General features: G+C 39.8%; 1 protein-coding gene across 1 annotated transcript in view; it reads left to right on the top strand.

The window, feature by feature from the left end:
- Positions 1 to 24,228, top strand: part of ULK4 (unc-51 like kinase 4) — a 798,383-nt gene that overhangs the window by 245,715 nt on the left and 528,440 nt on the right. Inside the window, exon 22 of the mRNA XM_040353131.1 lies at positions 7,513 to 7,640. Within this exon, the coding sequence (XP_040209065.1) occupies positions 7,513 to 7,640 (128 nt within the window). The remainder of the gene's footprint in view (positions 1 to 7,512; positions 7,641 to 24,228) is intronic.

Genomic DNA, 24,228 nt, shown 5'->3' on the forward strand with positions numbered 1-24,228 from the left:
GCAGCACAGCCATTGGCTCCCGCTGCTGTCATTCAAATCTAATGACGTGGGCGCCGGGGAACCAGATGAGTCATGCGTCTGTGTCAACAGACGCAGCAGCAGGACATGGGACCTTGCTTCTCCGACGGGACACTTAAGAAGAGGAGGGGCCTCAGAAGTGGAGGATCAGTGCCACTCTTTGAATAACCAACTGCACAGCAGAGGTAGGTATGACATGTTTGTTTTTTTCTTTAAATAAAACCTGAACCTTTACAACCCCTATCAGCAATACAACTCCCACTTTGTACTTCCTGAGTGTTCCTGCTGGGGTCTCTATGCTTCTCTCTCTCTAACATTGCTAGGTAGATCAGACAGGTTATCATTAGAGCTCATCTTCTCAGTTAAGTCACACTCTACCAGATCTGTTTTGTGTGCTTCATGGGCTTTTTAGCATTAGGCATCTGTTTCTCAGATTTGCAAAGCTGCAACGTGGGCTTCTTTTCACAAGTTTAAGTTCTACCAGGCAGAGATTCAGGCTTCCTCTATTGTCAGCTTGGTCGAAAGGTGCTACAAGCTGCTCTCTGAGTCTGAAAAAAGTGTTTCTTAAGCCATTGTATTATGTAAGACTGTTAGCGTTGTTAACTGTGTAGGCCTCCTCTCTGTTGGACTGATGATTATCAAGCCTGTGTCCCTTGCTGTTCGATTCGATGAATAAGAATTTTTAATTATTAATTAAATCAATTTTGTGGAACACAATACAGCAGTGATTTTTAACCCTGTCCTCAAGTACCCCCAACATGCCATGTTTTGGGAATTTCTCTTAGATAAAATAGCTGTCCAAAATACCAAGCACCTGTGCAAGATAAAGGAAAACCTGCAAACATGGCCTGTTGAGAGCAGGGTTGAGAACCACTGCAGTATAGGACACAGGTCAACCTCTTCTGATCTCCCTACTGCTTTCTACGAAACTAAGGCTAGCTTTGAGTGAGAGGGATTATATAGGGAATGTATCTGCAGCTTCTTGTCAGTATCCAGTCACCTGAAGGTAGTTTCATATAACCCAACTGTAATGATTAAAAAGTATGTGTACTGTACTCCCAAGAAAAGTATTTTACTGGAAATTTAAAAAATCCTATTTCAAATTGAATTCAAAACACTGCTCTGCCAAAACATTGGCTGTATGGTAGCTATTCACAGCCAATAAAAAACCTCCTAACTGTACTATACACCCCTTGGACTGTACCACAGCCATTGCTAATATACCTTCTGTTTAATAAGTATTAAAAACAATTTAACCCCTTCCCGACCCAGCCTATAGCAGAATGATGGCCGGGTGATGGTTCAGCTATCCTGACTGGACATCATATGACGTCTTCCAGTATAACAGTCGGCATGTGTGCGGTGATCAGCATGTCCTTGATGACGCATTGGAGGAGGGGCGAAACATGTTAATGTATTTCCGGTTTCACTAACCAGTGACTGAGCTTTCGGTATCCGTGGAACGCACACCGTACAGCGGCAAACGCTGAACTTGCTGATGCCTGTTTTACAGTGCCGTCTAGTGAGTGGTGTTTGTTTCATTGTGCATTGAGTCCAGTACCGGCAGTACTTCACTATTGGCTTTTTTATCTTTTGTTTTCCACTATGAATGATCTTTCTCAGTCCATCCACATTAATATCTACATGGAAGCTTCTCTGAGAGTCCAGGTTTTAGACATTAGATCTATTAGATCACAGCCCTATTGACCCCTAGACTGCAAAGTTGAGGGTCCATTATCTCCGGTGAGTGGGGTCGCAAGAAGGGAGTGTGGCACTTGAAAATCCTATCTTGAACCACAAAGCACTTTATTCATTATATGTATAGAATTTGGTAAATTGTCATGGTCAATAATTTACAAGCACATTGTCACTTTTGAGGTTTTATATTCTGCCAGAGCTGTTAATTTACATATTCAGGTTTCCTGTATAGTTAATCTAAAGTTAATTTTGATAGTTAAATCCAAAAAAAACAACATATGCAGTTGAGACACCTGTGCGTCCTTCAGATGTAACCTTTGTCACAAACACATTGAACCTATTATTTTGACATATTAGCATTTTATAAAAGAGACTGTGGGACATTTAGGTTTTGACTGACCCCACTTTTAAAAGAGCTCTTCATCTAAAGGGAGAAGGAAGCACTTCCATATAGACATTGTATTTATTGTAATATTTTAAGGGCAGGCAATCATGTTTGCCTCTCAAATGGAAAGATATAATATGTTACAAATTACAATATTTGAGATACAGAAGGGGTCAAGACTGTATGATAAAACTGATTAAAACTGCTAATTTTAGATTCCCTCTAGCAAGTATATTTAGAACACAGTGGGCAGTATAAATGGGCAGTATAAATGGACATGATGATTTCCCCCGTAGCATGTGTATATATATATATATATATATATATATATATATATATATATATATATATATATATATATATATATATATATATATATATATATATATATATATATATAAAATATATATATAAAATAATTTCACAGGCTGAAACTAGATGGATTTACAAATTGAAAGCTATAATCTCTAAAGGTTTGATTAAAACCATCAGTTTTGCTCCAATAACACCAACCTCTTTGTCATTATAGTTCGAGTTGAATATTATGGACTGGGCCATAGCTGTTGATAATGTTGATGTGTTGTATTTGTAGAATTATTGCTCACTTACATTTAAAGGGACTTTTGTTGGGGAACAAACCATCTTTCCATCTTTTTTTTTTCTGCAACATGACAATTTCCTTTACACATACCTCTCTTGTAGTCAGTACCAGAAGCTCCCATTTTTTCACGTACCACACAGTAGAAATGTTTCTCTACAAAGGAGCCACATGTCTGTACCTGAGAAAGTCAGCCCTTCACCATGAGAGTTTACTACTCCTTTGGCCCTCTTCAGACACTGCAACTTTAATCAGTTATTACAATGATGGATGTTCAGCTCTTGATAACTTATATACCCACCCTGCAAAATGATGGCATGGTACGAATGTTTGAAAACTGACACTTTTCAAACAAGTTATATTGGATTACTACACTAAGCTTTGAGTTATTTACTTTCACAGACTGTTGATGGAAATGTTGAATTACTGAGAGGAGCTCTGCTTTGTGCCTACATTTGGATATATTGCAATATAATTAAAAACTGTGCTACAGCAAATTCAGATTCAGAATACTTTATTAATCCCATAGGGAAATGGAGATACAGTTACATTCAACGATGACAACACAAAATCACGATACCAAACAGAAACAAGACACAATTACAAACAATAAAATTACCAATAACAGCAAATTAATATGTACAATAACCATGAATTGAAATAAAACAATTAAAACTAAATTAATACTATACTGTTGTGAATCACACCATCCTATAAAACACTACATAGAATAATTAACACAGACTGAAAAATAACAGAAAATCAAACTACAAAAATGTGAATATTGCACCTCTTTGTCTAAACATTACCCTAAAAATTATTACACATAATTAACCTAATGCTAACATAATATAAAAAGCTACATAAAAATCTAGATCAAAAGCCAGATTAAAATCCTCACATCCAGAACTCACAGAGAATAATTATATAATTGGATGGCCACAGGCAATTTTTTTTTCCTGTGTCTGCTCTGTGGTGCATCATAGTTGTAATTTACACACTGCCTGTTAGGTTTGCTTTGTGTGTGTGTGTGTGTATATATATATATATATATATATATATATATATATATATATATATATATATATATTATACTATTGCTGTATTACTGTACATTTGAACAGGAGCTTAGTGTGTGACAACAGTTGCAATTGAAAGTACATCGGAGGAAGATTAAGGAGATCTATAATAGTGTAACATATCTGATTCACTACACATTTTGATATGAAGGTGATCTATATTGTGCAATTCCTGGCAGGCCTATTTCTCTAATTCATGGACTACACCTGGATAGAAATGATCTATTTGTTCTAGGGCATATTGGCTGCTCCGATGTGCAAACCACTATCTGCTAAGTGTTATTGTGATATACTGCTGGATTACTCCTGTTTACTGTTCACCATCTATCTAGCACAATTCTGGTCATACACATTGAACGTTAATGTATGTGTAGCGGGCAGCTGTTTTTTCTCTGCTGACCCTGCTTTAAATTTAGAGGGTAGTCAGAGGATTAGTTACCTCTGACCTATTTGTTTTCAAATTTGGGCCTCTGTTCCAGCCATGGCTGTACTGCAGGTAACCACTATTGTTGTCTGGGGTGTCGGTTCCAACCTAGGCCGAGGGTGGCAGCAGTCAGATCAAAGTGTGTTGGGTATTCTTTCTCAGCGGCCAATCAGTGGGGGTTGATCGCCTCGCTGTGCATGCTGGGGAAGAGTATTTAAGGGACAGACGTCATGGGTTCTGGGTCGTCGTTGTCCACCCTGGGCAGTCGTCCCACCACCCCTGTGTGTGGCCCTCCTGGCCGGGGGTGGGTGTTCAGAGTTCCTGGCTCCGTTACCACGTTGGTCTGGAGTCGTGATTTGCCGGGTAGGCCCAGTAGTCAGACTGGGTCTGCATTGACAAAGTGGTCCTGCGCTATCTGTCCTAGAGGGAGGAAGCCACCAAATGAAGTACCTATTCTGGAGAGAACCAAGCACTAGACTGGTACACTCAGGGAGGCCTGAACTTTATTGAAGGACACACTACTACTGAAAGGCCGAGCAGTGATCCAAAGCTAAAGCCAAAGTCAGTAACTAGAGAAGCAGGAAAGCAGAAACTAGCACAGACTGGAGCCTTGGACTAGGAAATTAGCTCACTGTTTGGGCAAAGAGTGTTGGCATGAGTACAGCTAAATAGTGAGGTTGATTGACAGGCTAGGTGGGGACTAGCTATGTTGCTGCTGTATCAATCAGCAGGTGAAATCCAGCCATGCTTATACCTCCCAGTGCTGTGGATCAGAACAGGCTACAGAACCAGGTTGGGGAGATTACATATAATAGAACCACACAGAGTGCCATAAACCATCTTGTATATCTGTTGTATATTATTAGTTTGAAATTTCGTTTTCAGGCATTTAAATTATACTGTACTCTGTTATATAGAATGCTAGTTTTACCCAAACCCCCTGTATTATACCAAGTCAAACCCCTCTTACATGTATAAACCACACGCTCATTCACCCAAATATTTTCGAGATGGTACTGAACCCCCCTTAGGTTGAACCACATCTACCTCTCCCCGCATTTCTGGAGATGTAGGACTAAAATTGGCTCACTTTTACACATGGTGGACATGTCCTAAACTAGAACCTTTCTGGAAGGAGGTCCACAGACTCACCAATCAAATAACCACGCTAGACTACTCACCAGCACAATTTCTGCTACACCACTCCACAATACTGAAAAAAGCCTACATACGCTCCCTGGCCATGTACATGGTCAGCGCGGCAAAGATGTGCATTCCAGCCAAATGGTTCACCAGAACCACCATCTACGACTGAATGGTTCACACGCATACAAAAAAAAGCAGAAATGGAGGAGCTGATACATCAGACACATGACACACCCTCTAAGTTCTGTAAATCATGGTCTTGACAGTTGTCGTCTGAAAATGCAATACAAATACATTACAACACATGACATCACTTCAGATTTTGTTTTCCGTCGTACGAGAATTTTCGTGACTTAGTAACCAATCCAATTTCTACTTGCGACTAGTCAGCGAAAAAAATAGAGAGAAGGCCTGAAAGACAAAACAACTTTCATTGTGCTTCCATAGTTCTCTGTGAATCATGTTATGTGCACAGGTTTTATATACTTAGTAAATAAAAATTAAAGCGTCAGCTTAAAGGGTCACTAAAGGAATTTTTTTTTTTTAGCTAAAAAGGCTTCCTTTACCTTACTGCAGTCCTGGTTTCATGTCCTCATTGTTCGTTTTTGCTCTGATGTTGCTGTAATCCTTCTCTGTTCTGAACAGTCTGTTTCCTGATGAAAAAAGTCATGGGAGCTTTCTCTCTGTGGTCACTGATCCAAGGAGGTGTGATTACTGTGTGTGTGTAAAACCCCTCAACACCATCACTGCCCTGTATTGGCTCTTTGTCTCTGTTCATCACAGAAGCATGAAACAGCATGCAAAAACAAAACTGAAACTGTAGGTACATTAAATGATTGATTTTTATCTATTTTTAATCATTTTTAAAAGGAATCAGTTAACTATTATGTCTCTATACCCTGTAAACAGTCATTTCAGCAAAAAAATTTAATTTCCTTTACAACTCCTTTAAACAATTGTCATTAAAAAATTAAAATAATCTTGCACTCAAACTGTTATAGTTTCCCTTTAAATCTCAACCATGAGCTGTGTCCACCCTTCGTCCTCCCCAGCTATACTTTTTTTTTTTTTTTTTAATAATTAGGCTTTCTAGATTTTTTCAAGCAAGTCCCATGACATGGTGACAGGGACACTCTGCACTCACAGTAATGCTGGCCATACACTCCACGAAAAATCGTCCGAAAGAACTTTCGAGAAACGAAAGTTCTTTCGTGAGTGCAAACGATAGTGCCATCATGTAATGGGCGATAAATCGTTCAGTGGACATAAAAAAAAAAATGGTTCGTTGTTTTACATATACCTAGTGCAGAAAGTTCGGACAGGAAACACATTAACCTTCCGATTTATCGTTCGTTCGGCAGAAAATTTCCAAACTTGTCCTTCATTTTTTCGGCTCAAAAACGTCCAAACGATTTTCGATTTTGTGCCCATTAACTGGCCGAAAAACGAAAGATCTTTCTTTACGACCGATTTTCGGCCTAATTTTCGTATAGTGTATGGCCAGCATAAGTAATCAATCTTCAGGGTTGAATGTAACTGGACGTCATTCACTTTGGAAGACTGAGCACGTCAGAAAGTATTGGTGATCTCACCAAATAGGAGGACTGCAGCCAGAGCTGTTTCTTTTTCATTTTAACACCTCCTGGGAAACATTATTAGACTTGGAGAGGGGATGATAGTGTAATTTAGGGTGACATTTATTGTGCACTGTTTCAGCCTAGGCTTTGCATGTAGGTGTACTCACTAGCATAATCAATCTGCGAAGCTGGCATGAATTCTTGCTAAAAAGTTTCACAAGTAAGAAAAGCAAATTAAATGCATCCCAAGATACGTATTTTATAATGCAGGAACAGTTTTGAAAATGCAGCTGGAAAATGTTTAGCATATTTATAAATGACTCATCTTTGACAATCTGTTAATAGACAAAGAGAACTAAATCTAATCTTGCTTAAACTAATGTGTTTAGATTTTCAATTTTCTCCTGTCTCTGATTAATGATCACCTAGTTAAACAATGCAAGAATTTAGCATTTTGTTTTTTATTCTGATTACTTTTATCACCATAATGAAATGGCAACCTGCCGAGGCATATTTTACTTTTCACCTTAATGTTTCTTTCACTTTCTAATTTATGTTCCTCTCATTTATTTTTCCAATTTTTTCAGGATTTTGTTACAAAGATAGTTCGTCTTCTCGAAAGCCCTTCCACAGCAATACGAGCCAAAGCTTTTCTGGTCATTTTGCAAGTTTTAATTAACAACAAAGAGATGTTACTGCTATGCTGCCAAACCAGGTACATCTAATCTGATTAAATATGTAAATCTTATTTTATGATTTACTGAAGTACAAAGCTATAATGGTTACATTAAATCAAAGCTGAAAAGAAAATATCAAAAACTTTTTTTTTTTTTTTTAAATTAGGGTTTTGGAAAAACTGTTGTTTTTAGAAGAAAACCTTAAAGGGGTTGTAAAGGTAAAACATTTTTGTTCTAAAGAGCTTCCTTTACCTTAGTGCAGTCCTCCTTTACTTACCTTATCCTTCGATTTTGCTTTTAAATGTCCTTATTTCTTCCTGTTCTTCTGTCTGTAACTACACACAGTAATGCAAGGCTTTCTCCCTGGTGTGGAGTGTCGTGCTCACCCCCTCCCTTGAGGGGGCGAACAGGAGAGTCAGGACGCTCTCTTCGTTGCAGATGGAGAAAGGAGCTGTGTGTTAGTGGGCGTCCTGACTCTCCTGCTCGCCCCCTCAAGGGAGTAGGCGAGCACCACACTCCACACCAGGGAGAAAGCCTTGCATTACTGTGTGGAGTTACAGACAGAAGAACAGGAAGTGAGGATTTCTCAGAAGAAATAAGGACATTTAAAAGCAAAATCGAAGGATGAGGTAAGTGAAGGAGGACTGCACTAAGGTAAAGGAAGCTATTTAGGGAATTTTCTTCTACCTTTACAACCCCTTTAACAACATTTCATATTCTAGACCTGCATGGACAGATCTTTTATCTGATACAACATCAAGATCTGAATGTGGCCGATCCTTAACATTTAGGCCTCAATCACAATGGGGGGTTACTACAGCAGACACCTTTGCGAGGGCCATGTTTATCCACATGGGGATCTTCGGATGTTCTGTGAATTCCTCTGCAGGCACTCTCATTGATGTAAATTAAGATGCAGTGGCTGCATGGACACCACTGCTGCTCCCGATTTGACATATGTGTGGGTGTGGTTGCAGATTTTGGGTTGGGTGCAGTAGTTGTGTCCATGTAACGGCTGTGTCCTAATTGATATCAGTGGGACTGTCTTTGCTGGAATGCACAGAACACCTGTGCATGTAAACACGGCCTTACACAGACGTAAGCTGTAGTCCCCCCCATGTGAACGAGGCTTTCGACTAACATATAGGCATTCGGGGGTTTATTTTTGTTGTTCGTCTCGTTGTATGGCCTTCTAGATAGGATGCTCAAGGTATCTGCTGTCAAATTAATTAAACTTGTACTACATTCAAAACTAAAGTGTGTGTGACATATACTTATATAATTAAGACACCTTTCCCATGGTACTCAATTAGGAAACTATTTTGCATCTGCCCTAGAATTAATTCTAGATTGGTTCATAGAGAAACTGTGACATTGTAAAGGTCTAGTCTGCTTTTATGGATGTGTCATGCTGCATGTGTAAAACAAATACCTTCAGTTTATATTATCTGCGTTACTTCCACAGTTTGCAACATGCATCTACTAAGCTAAACTACAGGCAGACAGATAATTCATATATGTGAATGGGGATGAGCTCAGGTTTGTTCAGATCCAAGTCTGAACTCACCTTAATGATCTTGCCAGAAAGGTCAGTACTGTGATCCATCGACCCATTTTGGATAGTGTAGTGTTTTTATCCACTGCAGTTAACTGACTCAGTTTGGAGCTCCTTGTTTTAGATTGACAACACTGGCAAAGCAGTAGAGGCGGACTTGCTTACAGTGTTGCCCCTTCCTTTTTTTCACTCTTACTGTGCAAGAATTTTTTTTTTTTTTAGCAAATAAAAGGGCAATTCTTTAAATCTGTTTAGAGTTCAACTTTAAAGGATAAATTCACTTAAAAAAATAAACCTTTTTTGCAGTCACAAAATGTGCATTTATTTTATTTTATTTTTTGGAGCCTGTAAGGCATTGTACCAGCAGATCACTGGTGCCATGCATCCCGATACACTGAAAGGAAATATCAATGAACTGCTACAGTGCTCCACAGCACTGTGGTAGTTTCTTTTAAACCCCAACCCGACAGCCACAAAGGATGTTGGGGCGTGTAGTTCATTCACACACTGAGCTGTGAGAATGAATGACGTGGCTGTGTGGGCAGAGTGCTGCACGGCTACGCTGATTTAAAAAAGTGACAGATAGTACAGGGAACTTCTTCCCGTACTTCTGTCACAGGGAGAAGGGGAGAGGCTGCAGCATTGAGAACATGTTACATGTTCCACCCTAAAAACAGGTGGAACGTGTAACATGTTCCCAAAGAAAGGCAAATGTATCCTTTAAAGTTAATCGTAAAGTGTTTTACGAAACCCAGGACGCTGCATTCACTATATCTGGTCTCCCACAGTGAACATGGAAATTCAATTATTTTAGTAAATATAAACAGCTAAATACCTTTTCTCATCAGCAGTTATGTGATTTCTATCAGTTCCTGGTGAAGCTTGTAGGAGGCGTTTTCATACTGCACTGAGCTGTCCTATGTGGGTGCAGAGCTCCTGGCCCTCTGTTTGGACAGTGCTGATTGGCCCTGTGCTGATCACATGCACTCTCCCAAGAAAAAAAAAAACGCTCCAGCAATACACACCAATACACACCAAACTGAGCTTGTGTAGCCTGACTCCAAAGGCTCTGTCTTATCCAGACATGTACTGGGGGTCATTGGAAAAAGAGGAGGATGTGTGCATACAAGATCAAACAGCCTTGTTACACAAAGCAGAGGATTAACCCATGTAGGTTCCACAGTGAGTATAACAAGCATGCTTTACTGCAGATACAGACTGATTTTACTGTTGAGTTTTGTGTTAGGTGCGCCATGCACTACAATCTGGTTGTACACTCTTGGAACACTTCCCTTTTAGAGCTACCAAAGCTATGTAGTATGACAACAAACCTTACCAATTTAACCACTTTCTTACTGAGCACTTAGACCCCCCTCCTGCCCAGACCAATTTTCAGCTTTCAGTGCTCTCACTCTTTGAATGACAATTGCACGGTCATACAACACTGTACCCAAATGCCATTTTTATCATTTTTTTCCCCACAAACAGAGCTTTTTTTTGGTGGTATTTTTATAACCTCTGCGGGTTTTATTTGTTAAAAATAGACAGATTTTTTTTTTACAAAACTGTTTTTATATTTTGTTATAAAATGTTGAAGACAGGTAATTTTTCTCCTTCATTGATGTATGCTGATGAGGCTGCACTGATGAGCTGCACTGATGGGCACCGATGGGCTGCATTGATGGGCACGAATAAGGCGACACTGGTGGGCACTGATAGGTGGCACTGATGGGTGACACTGAAGGGAATTGATAGGTGGCACTGGTGGGCACTGAGAAGTGGCACTGATAGCTGACAGTAATGGGCACTGATAGGTGGCAGTAATGGGCACTGATGGGTGGCAGTGATGGGCACTGATCAGCACTGGCAGGTGACACTGATAGGCAGCGCTGTTAGGTGGTACTGATGATGCACTGATTGGCATCACTGGTGGGCATTGATAGGTGGCACTCGTGGGCATTGATAGGTTCAGCTGTTTTGCACTGGTGGGCACTGATTTGTGGCACTGTGGGTACTGGCAGGTGGCACTGGCAGGCAGTACTGATGGGCACAGATGAGGCGGATCTGCCTCTTTCTCTTCGGGACCGATGTCCCTTGCACAAAACCCGGTGATTGTTTTTTTTTTCTTTTTTTGTCTCCTCAAGCTGTCAGCGTGAGGAGAAATAAAACCGTTTACTGAGCTTTTGTTTACATCATGTGATCATGTGATGGTCGGTGCACCCTCCTTCTTTACTTTTTTTTCCAGTAATCCAACATAACAGACCCAAACACACCTCCAATATGACCACTGCCTTGCTAAAGAAGCTCAGGGTAAAGGTGATAGGCTTGCCAAACATGTCTCCAGACCTAAACTCTATTGAGCATCTGTGGGGCATCCTCAAACGGCAGGTGGAGGAGTGCCCGGTCTCTTAACATCCACCCGCTCTGTGATGTTGTCATGGAGGAGAGGAGGAGGACTCCAGTGGCAACCTGTGAAGCTCTGGTGAACTCCATGCCTAAGTGCATTAAGTCGATTTGGGAGCTCATCTTCATGTGTTGGAATTCTTATTTCACATTCACTTTGGGGCGGGTGAGGAAGAATAAATACCCCTGGGAAGACTATACAATTGTGTGAAGGTACCTACAACAGTATTTACATTGAGGGCTCACTTCAGACTGAACATACAACACTATATAGCTTTTTTTGGGGGGGGGGGGATTCATCATCTGGAGAAAACAGGATTAGCAAATTGAGACTCCAACATATGAGCAAAATAAATCAACAAAGCAAGAGACTTTTTGTGCTTGTATATGTGCACTTTATTAGACTGTTTGAGTACTATTTTGAACACTTCTGTGGATAATTTTTGCCTGTAAGCACCAGTATGGGATGTATGGTTAATCTTTTTCTGCTGTGGGTGGCAGATTGTCTCCAGCTGCTGTTTATTTTTTTTTTTCACATTTTATAAAGGGTAGTTCAAATGTATTGGTGTTAAAGCGGAGTTCCAACCACAATTAGCATTTTTTAAATGTATGTCCTTTCATCCTGCGTTTTTATAATATAAATCCGGTCACTTACTATTTTACAATCCGCCGCCGATCCGCATAGATATTCAAAAAAGATAGTTTATAAACCTATGTCTACACCGTTGTCATTTTGCTTGTGGGCATTGTGAAGCCCACAAGCACTTACTTCCTGGAAGTCTTGGAAGGGGAGTGATAATTGGACAGCGCACTGCATCCTGGGAAATTATGACACACATTTCCCAGGAGCATTAGAGGGAGATGATGTCAGGATCCTAGGTGATTTCAAAGGCAGATTTTGTGGGACCGCATAGCAACAGGCATTTCCAGATGAGTAAAAAAAAATTTTTTTTTTGTTTTTTTTTTACTTTTTTAGGTCTAATGAGCACAATAATGAAAAAAAAATTTGGGATGGAAACTCCACTTTAAGTATTAAAATCTCAAATATTGCATATGAATATTTATTTCTTGCGCTTACAGCCAGCAGGTTGAACTTTAGGCTCTTTTATACTTGTCTACCTGTTTTTTCTTTGCTGCTCTGTGAAAAAAAAGCTTGTTTTATCCAGAGCTCAATTTAAAATGTACCCCCACAACACAACTGCATGAACAGAGGAATCATTTAACACCTTACCTCTTCTTACCCTTTGTATTCAGAGGAGGACATCTGTAACCGGAATGAAGTAGTCTGAAAGCAAACAGTGTACAGGACTTTAATATAAATATAGATTTCTGTACTTAAAGGGGTTGTAAAGGGAAAAAATCATTTTCCCTAAATAGCTTCCTTTACCTTAGTGCAGTTCTCCTTCACTTACCTCATCCTTCCATTTTGCTTTTAAATGCCCTTATTTCTTCTGAGAAATCCTCACTTCCTGTTCTTCTGCCTGTAACTACACACCATAATGTGAGGCTTTCTCCCTGGTGTGGAGAAAGCCTCTTGAGGGGGGAGGGGGCAAGCAGGAGTGTCAGGACGCCCACTAACACACAGCTCCTTTCTCTATCTGCAAATTAGAGAGTGTCCTGACACTCCTGCTCACCCCCTCAAGAGGCTTTCTCCACACCAGGGAGAAAGCCTTGCATTACGGTGTGGAGTTACAGACAGAAGAACAGGAAGTGAGGATTTCTCAGAAGAAATAAGGACATTTAAAAGCAAAATGGAAGGATGAGCTAAGTGAAGAAGGACTGCACTAAGGTAAAGAAAAGTTATTTAGGGAAAAAAAATTCCTTTACAACCCCTTTAAGCATGTTATATATAAAATACTGTGAATGATTAGGGGATTTGCCTCAAGCTTTTTTTTTTTTTTCCCCCTAAGTTCTGTGCATCAATCAAGTTTTTCTTTTATCGGGTCGTCACCAAATTTCTTTGGCTTAACAGTACTTACTAAATCCGGTTTAATACACTTATGTTATTACAAATGGAAAATTGTTGCATTTACTATTAAAATACTATACTGTAGCTGATAAAAAAAGAGATTTAGCCATTGCATGGTTAGGTCAAACTAAGTAGTAAAGAATCTGAAGCAGTCATCTTAAGCCTGTGGCTGTCAATACATTATGAAGATCCACATTTTTATCTTTTCTTCTATAGCTGCATTATTGCTATTAAAGAATTAAAAGGTACGTGCCCAATAAGTAAGGCCCAGGATAATAATCAATAATAATATACAAATAACGGCCCAATAAAGGTTTTATTTCCATTTTCTTTTTAATGGATTTCCCATAATAGTTTTGTCGCATCCATCTGTGTGTGAAATTTGCTCAGATCCCTGTGGCTTTGGAGTAGACTAAAATGTCTTATCAGAAAATGGTATATTTAGTGCACATGGTATAGTGAATCTGTTAAGACATGGAAGGATCTAGTGTGTAATTTGGATTCAGATGAGACATATAGATTGCAATCTGAAATTCTGTAAAGCAAAGATACAAAGCAGATAGATAGGTATATAGTAAATAACTTTTCTGCTACAACCCCTATATTTTCCAATTTTTTTGCATTCAAAAGATAAAGCTAAACTAAATGGCAGCAGATTTAATACCAGCAGTATTACCGTGTTGGATTGACTGCATGTTGCTTGATAAAATGTCTTGCATATTATTTTTTTATTAGTTATTGTTATCCTCGTCTTGTCTGCTTGCTGGTATTTTAGCTGAGAATCCACACAGCACATAGATGCATTTTATCTACTTTTTCTTCCAGAGAGTAAATGTAACTTTGTGTGTGTTCAGGTTCTGTTGAAAGACTTGACATTTAATGGTAATAGCAAGATAATTTATATTGTGCATACCAATAGAACACTTCAGTGCAATTTAATTTACATGGCCATAAACAAAATAACGGTCTTGCAGCAATACTATTTAGATTTTTCTATCTGCTGACCTGAGTAAGTTATTTTTTTTTAATTCTGTTTAGAAATGCTTTTATTTTACATAATTATATTTGTACAACCCCTTTAAAAAAAAAAAACAGTATGCAATTATTTGCAAATTTCATAAACCCATATTTTATTCACAAATGTAGAAAGAAAACATATCAAATGTTTAAATTGAGAAAATGTATAATTTTAAGAAAAAAAATAACATCGTTTTCAAATGATTAGCAGCAACACGTTTCAAAAAAAGTCGAAACAGGGCAAAACAGCTGGCACAGTAAATGGTACTAACAAGGAAAATCTGGAAGAACCTTTTGCAACTAATTAGGTTGATTGGCAATATGCACTAATACCATCAGAGATGCAGGCTTTTGAACTTGGCATTGATAACAAGCTGGAAAGTTCTTATCCTCTTTAGTTTGGAGGACATGGTGCCCATGGTTGTCAAAAAGGAATATCAAATTTGAATTTGTCTGACCACAGAACAGTTTTCCACTTTGCAACAGAACAATATAAATGAGCTTTGACCAAGAGAAGATATTGGCATTTCTGGAACATGTTCAGATATGGCTTCTTCTTTGCATGTGAGAGCTTTACCTTGCATTTCTGAATGGCATGGCAAACTGTGTTCACTGACAGTAATTTTTGGAAGTATTCCTGAGCTAATGCAGTGATTTCAAACGCATAATCGTGCATGTATTTAATGCAGTGCCGTCTAAGTGCCAGAAGATCATGGACATCCAGTACTGCATTTCTGCTTTGTATCTTGCGTACAGAGATTTCTCCAGATTCTTGAAATCTTTTAATAATATGTACTGTAGATGATAATGTATTACAATTTTATGTTGAGAAACATTATTCTAAAAGTATGAATAAAAAATGATGAGCGCAAACTGAAAATCTAAAAGTGAATATCAAGACAGTCCTAAGGACTGAGAGAGTGGGTAACTGCTCAAAGAGAACCAGGTAATCTGATTCCTGTGGTCCGAGCCAAGGGTGCAGGCAGTGCAATCAAAATGCAGGTTAGGATGAAGGAAAAAAGCTGGGACAGCCGCACTCCAAAAAAACTCCTCCTTTAATTAAAAATCACAAAATACATGCCACAGCAAAAAACAGCACAACAAAAGAAAAGCTGACGTTTCGCACTATGCCTTAGTGCTTCTTCATAGCTAGCTATTAATTAAAGGAGGAGTTTTTTTGGAGTGCGGCTGTCCCAGCTTTTTTCCTTCATCCTAACCTACAGTCCTAAGGATTGATGACAATCTATTAAACACCTTAACAATTTCAAGGCTGTGAACTATAATAGTGAAAAACCCTCAAACGAGTGCAACTAATGTATCAAATATCTAAATAAAGTCCAAAAAACTATAAATCTAAATTTGAATTAATCAATCTGCTGTGTCAGTGGTGAAAAAGACTTCTGCCCTTTAGACATCAATGTAGAGAATCTGGATGAGTCTTCACTAAGCTTGAGCTCACAGAGCGCTTACCTCCAGTTACTGGGTAATGCGTGTCAGCGAAATCCTCCAAATACTGGAATGGAATCCAATCAATGTGAAATCCGTGTCCACTAAGTCCTTCAAGTGCTGGGATAGAGTCCAGGAACGTTCTCTGGACACGGACACTCCCCAGCCTGCACACAGCGATCGCTATCCCCGGAGATCACAGCAATGAGCACACCGTGCGATATCCTCCTCCACAAAAAGCCACGGCGGTCTCCGGAGTCTTTGTCCCCCCGGCACTGTCTGTGATCACGGCTCGTCTAATGTGGATGTGTCTCCTTCTCCCGGGGACTCTCCTCGTCTTTTTCACCACTGACACAGCAGATTGATTCATTCAAATTTTGATTTATAGTTTTTTGGACTTTATTTAGATATTTGATACATTAGTTGCATTAGTTTGAGGGTTTTTCACTATTATAGTTCACAGCCTTGAAATTGTTAAGGTGTTTAATAGATTGTCATCAGTCCTTAGGACTGTCTTGATATTCACTTTTAGATTTTCAGTTTGCGCTCATCATTTTTTATTCATACCCTTTATTTGTTAGCACAATTCATATTTGAGCAGCATTTTGGTTTTCACTGGTCACTCATTATTTTTCACTGTTGGCTAGCGCTTTAGTTACCCACTTTATTATTCTAAAAGTATTCAACAGTTTTAGATGCAGCTTTTCACAGACTGGTGAACCTCTGCCTATCTTAACCTATAATGCCTCGTACACACGACCAGTTTTCTCGTCGGGAAAACTGCCATGACAGCTTTTGCCCAGGAAAGCTGGCCATGTGTATGCTTCAAGGCAGTTTTCCCGACAGGAATCCCGGCGGGAAAAATGAGAACATGTTCTCTTTTTTCCTGCCGCGATTCCCGGCGGACTTTTCCCTGGCAGTTTTTCTATGGGAAACATTGCGGGGGAGCATACACACGGCCAGGTTTCCCGGCCAAAGCTCTCATGGCAGCTTTCCTATAAAGAGACAGAGATTGCCGCTCCAGGCAGGTCTTGTTTGGTGCAATCTTCTCAGGAACTGAGGGTGCTAGCAATGCACATAGCAAATAAGAACAAAAGATGATCAGGACAGCCGCACTCCAATGCAACGTAACTTTAATGTAAAAAACTGGAAACAGGCACTACAAGTCACAGCAACGGAACCTAGGACAGCTGACGCGTTTCACACTAACTTCAGTGTTTACTCATGAGTAAACACTGAAGTTAGTGTGAAACGTGTCAGCTGTCCTAGGTTCCGTTGCTGTGACTTGTAGTGCCTGTTTCCATTTTTTTACATTAAAGTTACGTTGCATTGGATTGCGGCTGTCCTGATCATCTTTTGTTCCTATGGCAGTTTTCCTGCCAGGAAAACTGTCCGTGTGTAGGGGGAAAAAGCTGCCAAGCCGGTTCTCGACTTTCCCGGCGGTAGAAAGTCCGCCGTGAAACCTGTGTGTACAGGGCATGAGACACTCTGGCCCGTTAAGATGCCCCTTTTATTCCCAATCCTGTTACTGACATGTTGCTAATTAACCTAATTAGTTGCAAAAGGTTCTTCCAGTTCTTCCTTTTTAGTACTTCCTGAACCGGCCATACATGGGTCAAATTCCAAACAAATTTTTCAAAAATCAGAAATGTCATGCATTTTGTGATCTGTTGGTGCCACCATTGATTTTGAAATTTGACCAACAAAGCCTTCAATTTCACTTAATGTTGCAACAGAATTATTTTCATGGCCGGGAATATTTTCTTTCCACAGCTCATGTACATTTCTCTTTTAATTATATTTCGCACAGGATACTCTCATCATTGATTAGACATTCATTAATTTTTCAAACATGTCCAACATGCCCGATCATTCAAATTTGATGGCCGCACAAAAATTTGCCATTGCTGCAGCCGACTTATGGTGCGGATGTCACAACTTAGCCTGCAGTTTCCTGCTTGTGTACTATTACCGCCTTGCTGCAGTGCTTCTCTACCCTGATTACTTTCACATGTGTTGTTTGGCTGTGCTCACCTATGGGCATTGTCTGCTATTCTGTGGGCTTTTATTTCCTTCCCTTGCTTTACTTCCTGGCCTGCCTCCTAGTTTGCGTGTCTATCTAAGACATGCTCAGTGTATTTCACATTGCCTGAGAAACTTTACAGTTCTCTGAGCTCCCGTTTGCTTGTCAATTTTTTATACTGTGTCTGACTACCCGTTTACAGGACCCCAGCTTCGTTTACCATCTGTGCTTTTTCGTTACCTACCCTGACCCTTTTGTTTGCTGCTTGTACTCTACACATGTGAGTGGTCCTTGTATTCCACAGCTGGGCATACCTGGGGGCCATTGTCATTTTCACAGCAAAAAATGCTATAACAATGCATTGTTTACTGTGAAAATGACAATTGCAGTTTAGGAGTTAACCACTAGGGGGCACTGTAGGGGTTATGTGTGACCTCATATATGTTTCTAACTGTAGGGGGTCGGGGCTGGACGTGTGATGTCACTGATCGCCTTTCCCTATATCAGGGAACAGACGATCAGTGACATTGCCACTGTGAAGAACGGGGAAGGTGTTTACACACACGTCTCCCCGTTCTTCAGCTCCTGTGACCAATCGCGGGACACCAGCGGCGCGGTCACTTAAATATGGTCACCAGTCATCTTTATGACCGTCGGAGGCCCGGGCGCGACGTTATGACGTCACGCACGGTACCCGAATGTAAACAAAGCTGCAATCGCGGCTGTCGGCATGTGCTCAGTGATTTTTTTTTCACCGATTTCATGCTTGTAAGCCTGGAGGAGAGATGTGGGGTCTTATTGACCCCACATCTCTCCATAAAGAGGACCTGTCACACTGATTCCTATTACAAGGGATGTTTACATTCCTTGTAATAGGAATAAAAGTGATCAAAAAAAATAAATAAAAAAAAAGTGTAAAAATAAAATTTAAAATTATTTTTTTTCAAAATGCCCCTGTCCCCGTTATCTCGCGAGCAGAAGCGAACACGCATGCAGGTCCCGCCCACATATGTAAACGGCGTTCAAACCCCACATGTGAGGTATCGTTGCGTGCGTTAGAGCGTTAGAGCGAGAGCAACAATTCTAGCACTGTAACTCAAAAATAGTAACCTGTAAAAAAATTTAAAACGTCACCTATGGAGATTTTTAAGTACCAAAGTTTGGCACCATTCCATGAGTGTGTGCAATTTTAAAGCGTGACATGTTAGGTATCTATTTACTCGGCGTAACATCATCTTTCACATTATACAAAAAAATTGGGCTAACTTTACTGTTTTGTTATTTTTTAATTCATGAAACCCAAAAAAAGGCGTTTGAAAAATGATTGCGCAAATACCGTACGAGAAAAAAATATACAATGACCACCATTTTATTCCCTAGGGTGTCTGCTAAAAAAATATATATAATGTTTGGGGGTTCCGATTAATTTTCTAGCAAAAAAAATAGATTTTTAAATGAAGGAGAGAAGTGCCAAAATTGGCCCGGTGGTAAAGTGGTTAAAACTGTTTCAATAACCCCACCTTATCTGTTATATGTAAGTTCATTCTTCCAAAGTAATACATTTTGTCATCCTTGAAGTTGTGGCTAACACAGCTGGATGCCAGACTGTCTCTACACAGGTGTTTTTTAATTGGACAAAACCTGTTATAAATCACTTTAATGAACATATAGGAATTCTAGGAATAATTAAGTTTGTCTGGTTGTAGGACAGGTGTTACATTGACGTAGATCTTGGCAACCAATCATATCTAGGAGAGATGGCTAAGATAAGGCTTGTAAGGGTATATAAGTGCAAGTTTTACAATTGTTAGTCAGACAAGTCAGATAGGAGCTCATAAGGCTAACCTCTATGTATGCTGCCCTATTGCACATGTCATAGTGGTCAGAACCAGTGGGCAATTATCTGTCCGTAGCTTGTCTCCTCATACGAGTCAAATTGGGAAAACTTCTTAACTTGTTCTCAGGTGAATTTCCCTAACAAACTCGGTCGAGCTGGTCGACTGACTGGTCCCCATCAGGTAACGGGTTTCCAAGAATTGGCAGAAATGACCCATTCTGGTTCAATGTGAGAACAATTCACTATTGTTTCAAGTTGGTTAGAGGATAAGAATATCAATATCCAATATGCTTGCATTGTAATAAACTGTATAAATTAGACCTATATCTTGTAATACTTTGAGCATAAACCTGTATGTTCCCAGCTGTTAATAAACCTGCATTGTTGAAGTCCTGCCTGGTTCGAAACTGTGTTTTTCTACTTCAGCAGCCACATTATTTTATTTTTATTTTTTTAACCCCTGCAGGCAACTTGGTTGTACTTGCCTTTACCACTGATTCTCTGTGCTATGCACAGGTATATAACAAACATTGTAATAGAGAAAAAATGCAACCTTATTGTCCATGTAAAATAGATTTGGGGTTATACTAGTCAAGCCAGTTAATTGGAATGAGAATGCAGCATGCAGTGTTGCCAACCGCCAGTATTTTTACTGGCAGCCAGTAAAAAATGGGCACTTTTCTCCTGCCAGTAAATGCCAGTAAGAGGAAAAGGTTGCCAGTAAAGAATATGGCTGTGACACCCGGGCTCGGAACTGTGCATAGGCAGCTTGGGCCCGAAGCCGGCTGAAACCATCCACGTGCCTGCTACAGTGTGTTTGGTGGGGCGGGTCTGGTGGAGGCAGTGTCTGAGCGTGTCGTGTGATGTCATGGGGCAAGGGAGCGGAGCGGCCAGAGTCTTGTGTGCAGGTTTGCAGGACAGAAGTAAGGCAAGCCAGGAGTGGGACTGTCAGTGCTGTTTAGACTGGAGGGGACTGAAGGGACCACCTGGCATGCAGAGAGAATGTCACTGTGGCTCAGGAGGGGACGTGTTGTGTCGGTGATCTGTGTTGCTGCACACTGCTGTTAGTATCACTGTGAGAGTCAATTTCATGCGTGCATCGCCCATCCTAATGTATTGCCCTCCTGAGTTCTGTCCCTGCTTTGCCTTAAAATCACATTGCTAATTGCATATTTTACTTATTTGGAGCATAAATACTGTAATTTTCACCTAAAACTGTAATTGTGTAACTTTTGGACCTGCCAGTAAAAACTTGGCTGTGCCAGTAAATTTTGGGCGTTGTGTCAGTAAATTTCAATCTAGTAGGTTGGCAACACTGGAAGCATGCCAGGAGGATTTTAAGTTATATGTTAATTTTTGTATTGCTATGCTAGCTTAGAGCAAGCTATTTGAAAAGTGCATTATATCTGTTCAGTTTTTTTCCTGTTCCTACACAATGAAGATGCCTGTATATATTCTAGGATAAAAAAAGAATCTGAAATGTGTTGACACAGTGTGAAGCGGATGTCATTCTTTTCTCACAGCTTCTGTAACCACAGCCATTTTGTAGTTGGATGTATAGTACACAACATCTTTTCTTCTGTTTGAAGCTCATAATGGATTTCTTTTAACCCATTTTGTTACCTGATGTTGAAAGTTCTGAAGCAAAGCTACAGAAAATTAGCAGGTGAAAAATACTCCTCTGCTGCCTTGGTGGCAAAGCAAGCCTAAGATATTAAGATTTTTGACTAGATATATTGTTTATTAAAACATGCATGTGGTCCTGGTGCTTTTGAATTAAATAGGACTTGAACTTTCTAAAACTGGTCCCAAAAAAAGCATAGAAGACAAAGGAACAGTCTTGCCAGTGGTCTCCTTGCAGCTGATCTTTTTCCTCATTGGTTATTTACCATGTCTCGGTCACCACACAGTCACAGTACAGAACATTTTTAGAACTGTGTCTACTACTGATATAGACCTCATATTCTGTCTCCTTTTTGCTTAAGCACTTCAGCCCCAAAATAATTTGCCCCCTTAATGACCAAGCCTTTTTTGCGATACGACACTGCAATAACTTAACTGACAATTGCACGGCCATGCGACGCTGTACCCAAACAAAATTGACGTCCTTTTTTCCCACAAAAAGAGCTTTCTTTTGGTGATATTTGATCACCTCCGCAGTTTTTTTATATTTTTGCACTATAAACAAAGAGCGACAATTTTGAAAAAAAAAAAAAAAAATTGTTTTACTCTTTGCTATGACACATATCCCCAAAAAAATCTAAAAAACAAAGTTCATCAGTTTAGACCAAAATATATTCTTCTGCATTTTATTGGTAAAAAAAAATTGCAATAGGCGTATATTGATTGGTTTGCGCAAAAGTTATAGCGTCTACAATATACGGGATAGATTTTTTTTGGGGGATTAAATTTTTTTTTTACTAATAATGGTGGCGATCTGTGATTTTTAGTGGGATTGCAGCGGGCAGATCAAGCACTTTTGACACTTTTTTGGGACCACTGACATTTTATACAGCGATCAGAGCTAAAAATAGCCACCGATTACTGTATAAATGTCACTGACAGGGAAGGGGCTAACACTAGGGGGCGATCAAAGGGATTAAATGTGTTCCCTAGGTGTGTTCTAACTGTAGGGCTGCCAGGGCACCTGTCATATCACCTGTCAGAACCGGGATTCACCTTGTTTACAAAGGCAGTTTCCAGTTCTGCCTCTGTAATAGGTGATAGCGGGCGCGAGCAAGTGCCTACCGCTATCACGCCTGCGTGAGCCACCGTACAGCTACGCCGATTTGCGCAGGAGTGCCAGGCTGACGCCATATAATGACACTTTTGTGGGGGAAAAAATAGCAAAAAATAAAAAAATATGGCATATACAATTGCGGCACTAGTTATATTGTAATTGAATTTTATTTTAAAAATTATCTTTACTTTTCAATCTGCGACTGTTGTAATTTTCTATAATTACAATGCAATATGGCTACTGTGATGTACCTGGGTGTGTTTGAACCGGGATCTTCCTGGTCCCACAGCTGCAGCCTTACCTGTTGTCCTACATTAGAGATCTGGACTATCTATCAGCTGGGCTGCTATCAGCTGGGGACAATTTTCAATCAATGCAGCCCATAAAAAGAAAATTATGCTATCTCTCAGTGCCCGTTTGTGTGGATTAGCTTTTGGATGAGCATTTTTTGGGGTTTTTTTTTTTTTTTAGATATGTATTTTTGGATATAAATATTTTTCTACATATTTTTTTTTCTAATTATTTTTTTTTTGTAATTTTTCTAGATATATAGCCAGATTCAAGTAGGGTGCCGCATCTTTAAGGCAGCGTAGTGGATCGTATTTACGCTACGCCGCCTTAAGTCAGAGAGGCAAGTACTGTATTCACAAAGTACTTGCCTCCTAACTTACGGCGGCGTATCGTAAATGGGGCCGGCGTAAGCGCGCCTAATTCAAATGAGGATGAGGGGGCGTGTTTTAAGTTAATGGGGGGTGACCCGACGTGATTGACGTTTTTTACGAACGGCGCATGCGCCGTCCGTGTACATATCCCAGTGTGCATTGCTCCAAAGTACGCCGCAAGGACGTATTGGTTTCGACGAGAACGTAAATTACGTCCAGCCCCATTCACGGATGACTTACGCAAACAACGTAAAATTTTCAAATTTCGACGTGGGAACGACGGCCATACTTAACATTGGGTACGCCACCTAGGGGGCAGCTTTAACTTTACGCGGTGTATCTCTTACGGAAACGGCGTATCTTTACTGCGACGGGCGCACGTACGTTCGTGAATTGGCATATCTAGGCATTTACAAATTCTACGCCGAACTCAACGGAAGCGCCACCTAGCGGCCAGCCTAAATATTGCACCCTAAGATACGACGGCGCAGGCTGTCGTATCTTAGCTAGGTTTAAGTGTATCTCAGTTTGAGAATACACTTAAACTTACGACGGCGCAGATTCAGAGTTACGTTGGCGTAACTAGCTAATAATTTTTTTTTCCAAAAATATCTTTTTTAAAAAAAAAATTTTTTTTCTTTTTTTAGAGAATCCCAAAAAAAACGATTTTTCTGGTTAAAACGCATGAACAATGACCAACTTTTTAGCATTTGTCATTGTTCATGCGTTTTAGCCAGAAAAGTTGAGATTCGACTTAATAAAACCAAAACAAAAAAAACATACACATGAAAACACATAAAACATTTCCAACAACATTAAAAGTATCTTTTTTTTTTTTTTTTTTTTAAACCCTCCCCAGAACATCCATCACATTTTTTAGTCGTCGCTCCACTTTTTTAGTTTTTTCATACAAACATGTATTGATGTCCTCTATGTCAGCCCAGCAGGCCATCATCTCTCCAATTAACAGCTGG

This window comes from Rana temporaria, chromosome 5, assembly GCF_905171775.1.
Source record: "Rana temporaria chromosome 5, aRanTem1.1, whole genome shotgun sequence".
Taxonomy (NCBI): domain Eukaryota; kingdom Metazoa; phylum Chordata; class Amphibia; order Anura; family Ranidae; genus Rana; species Rana temporaria.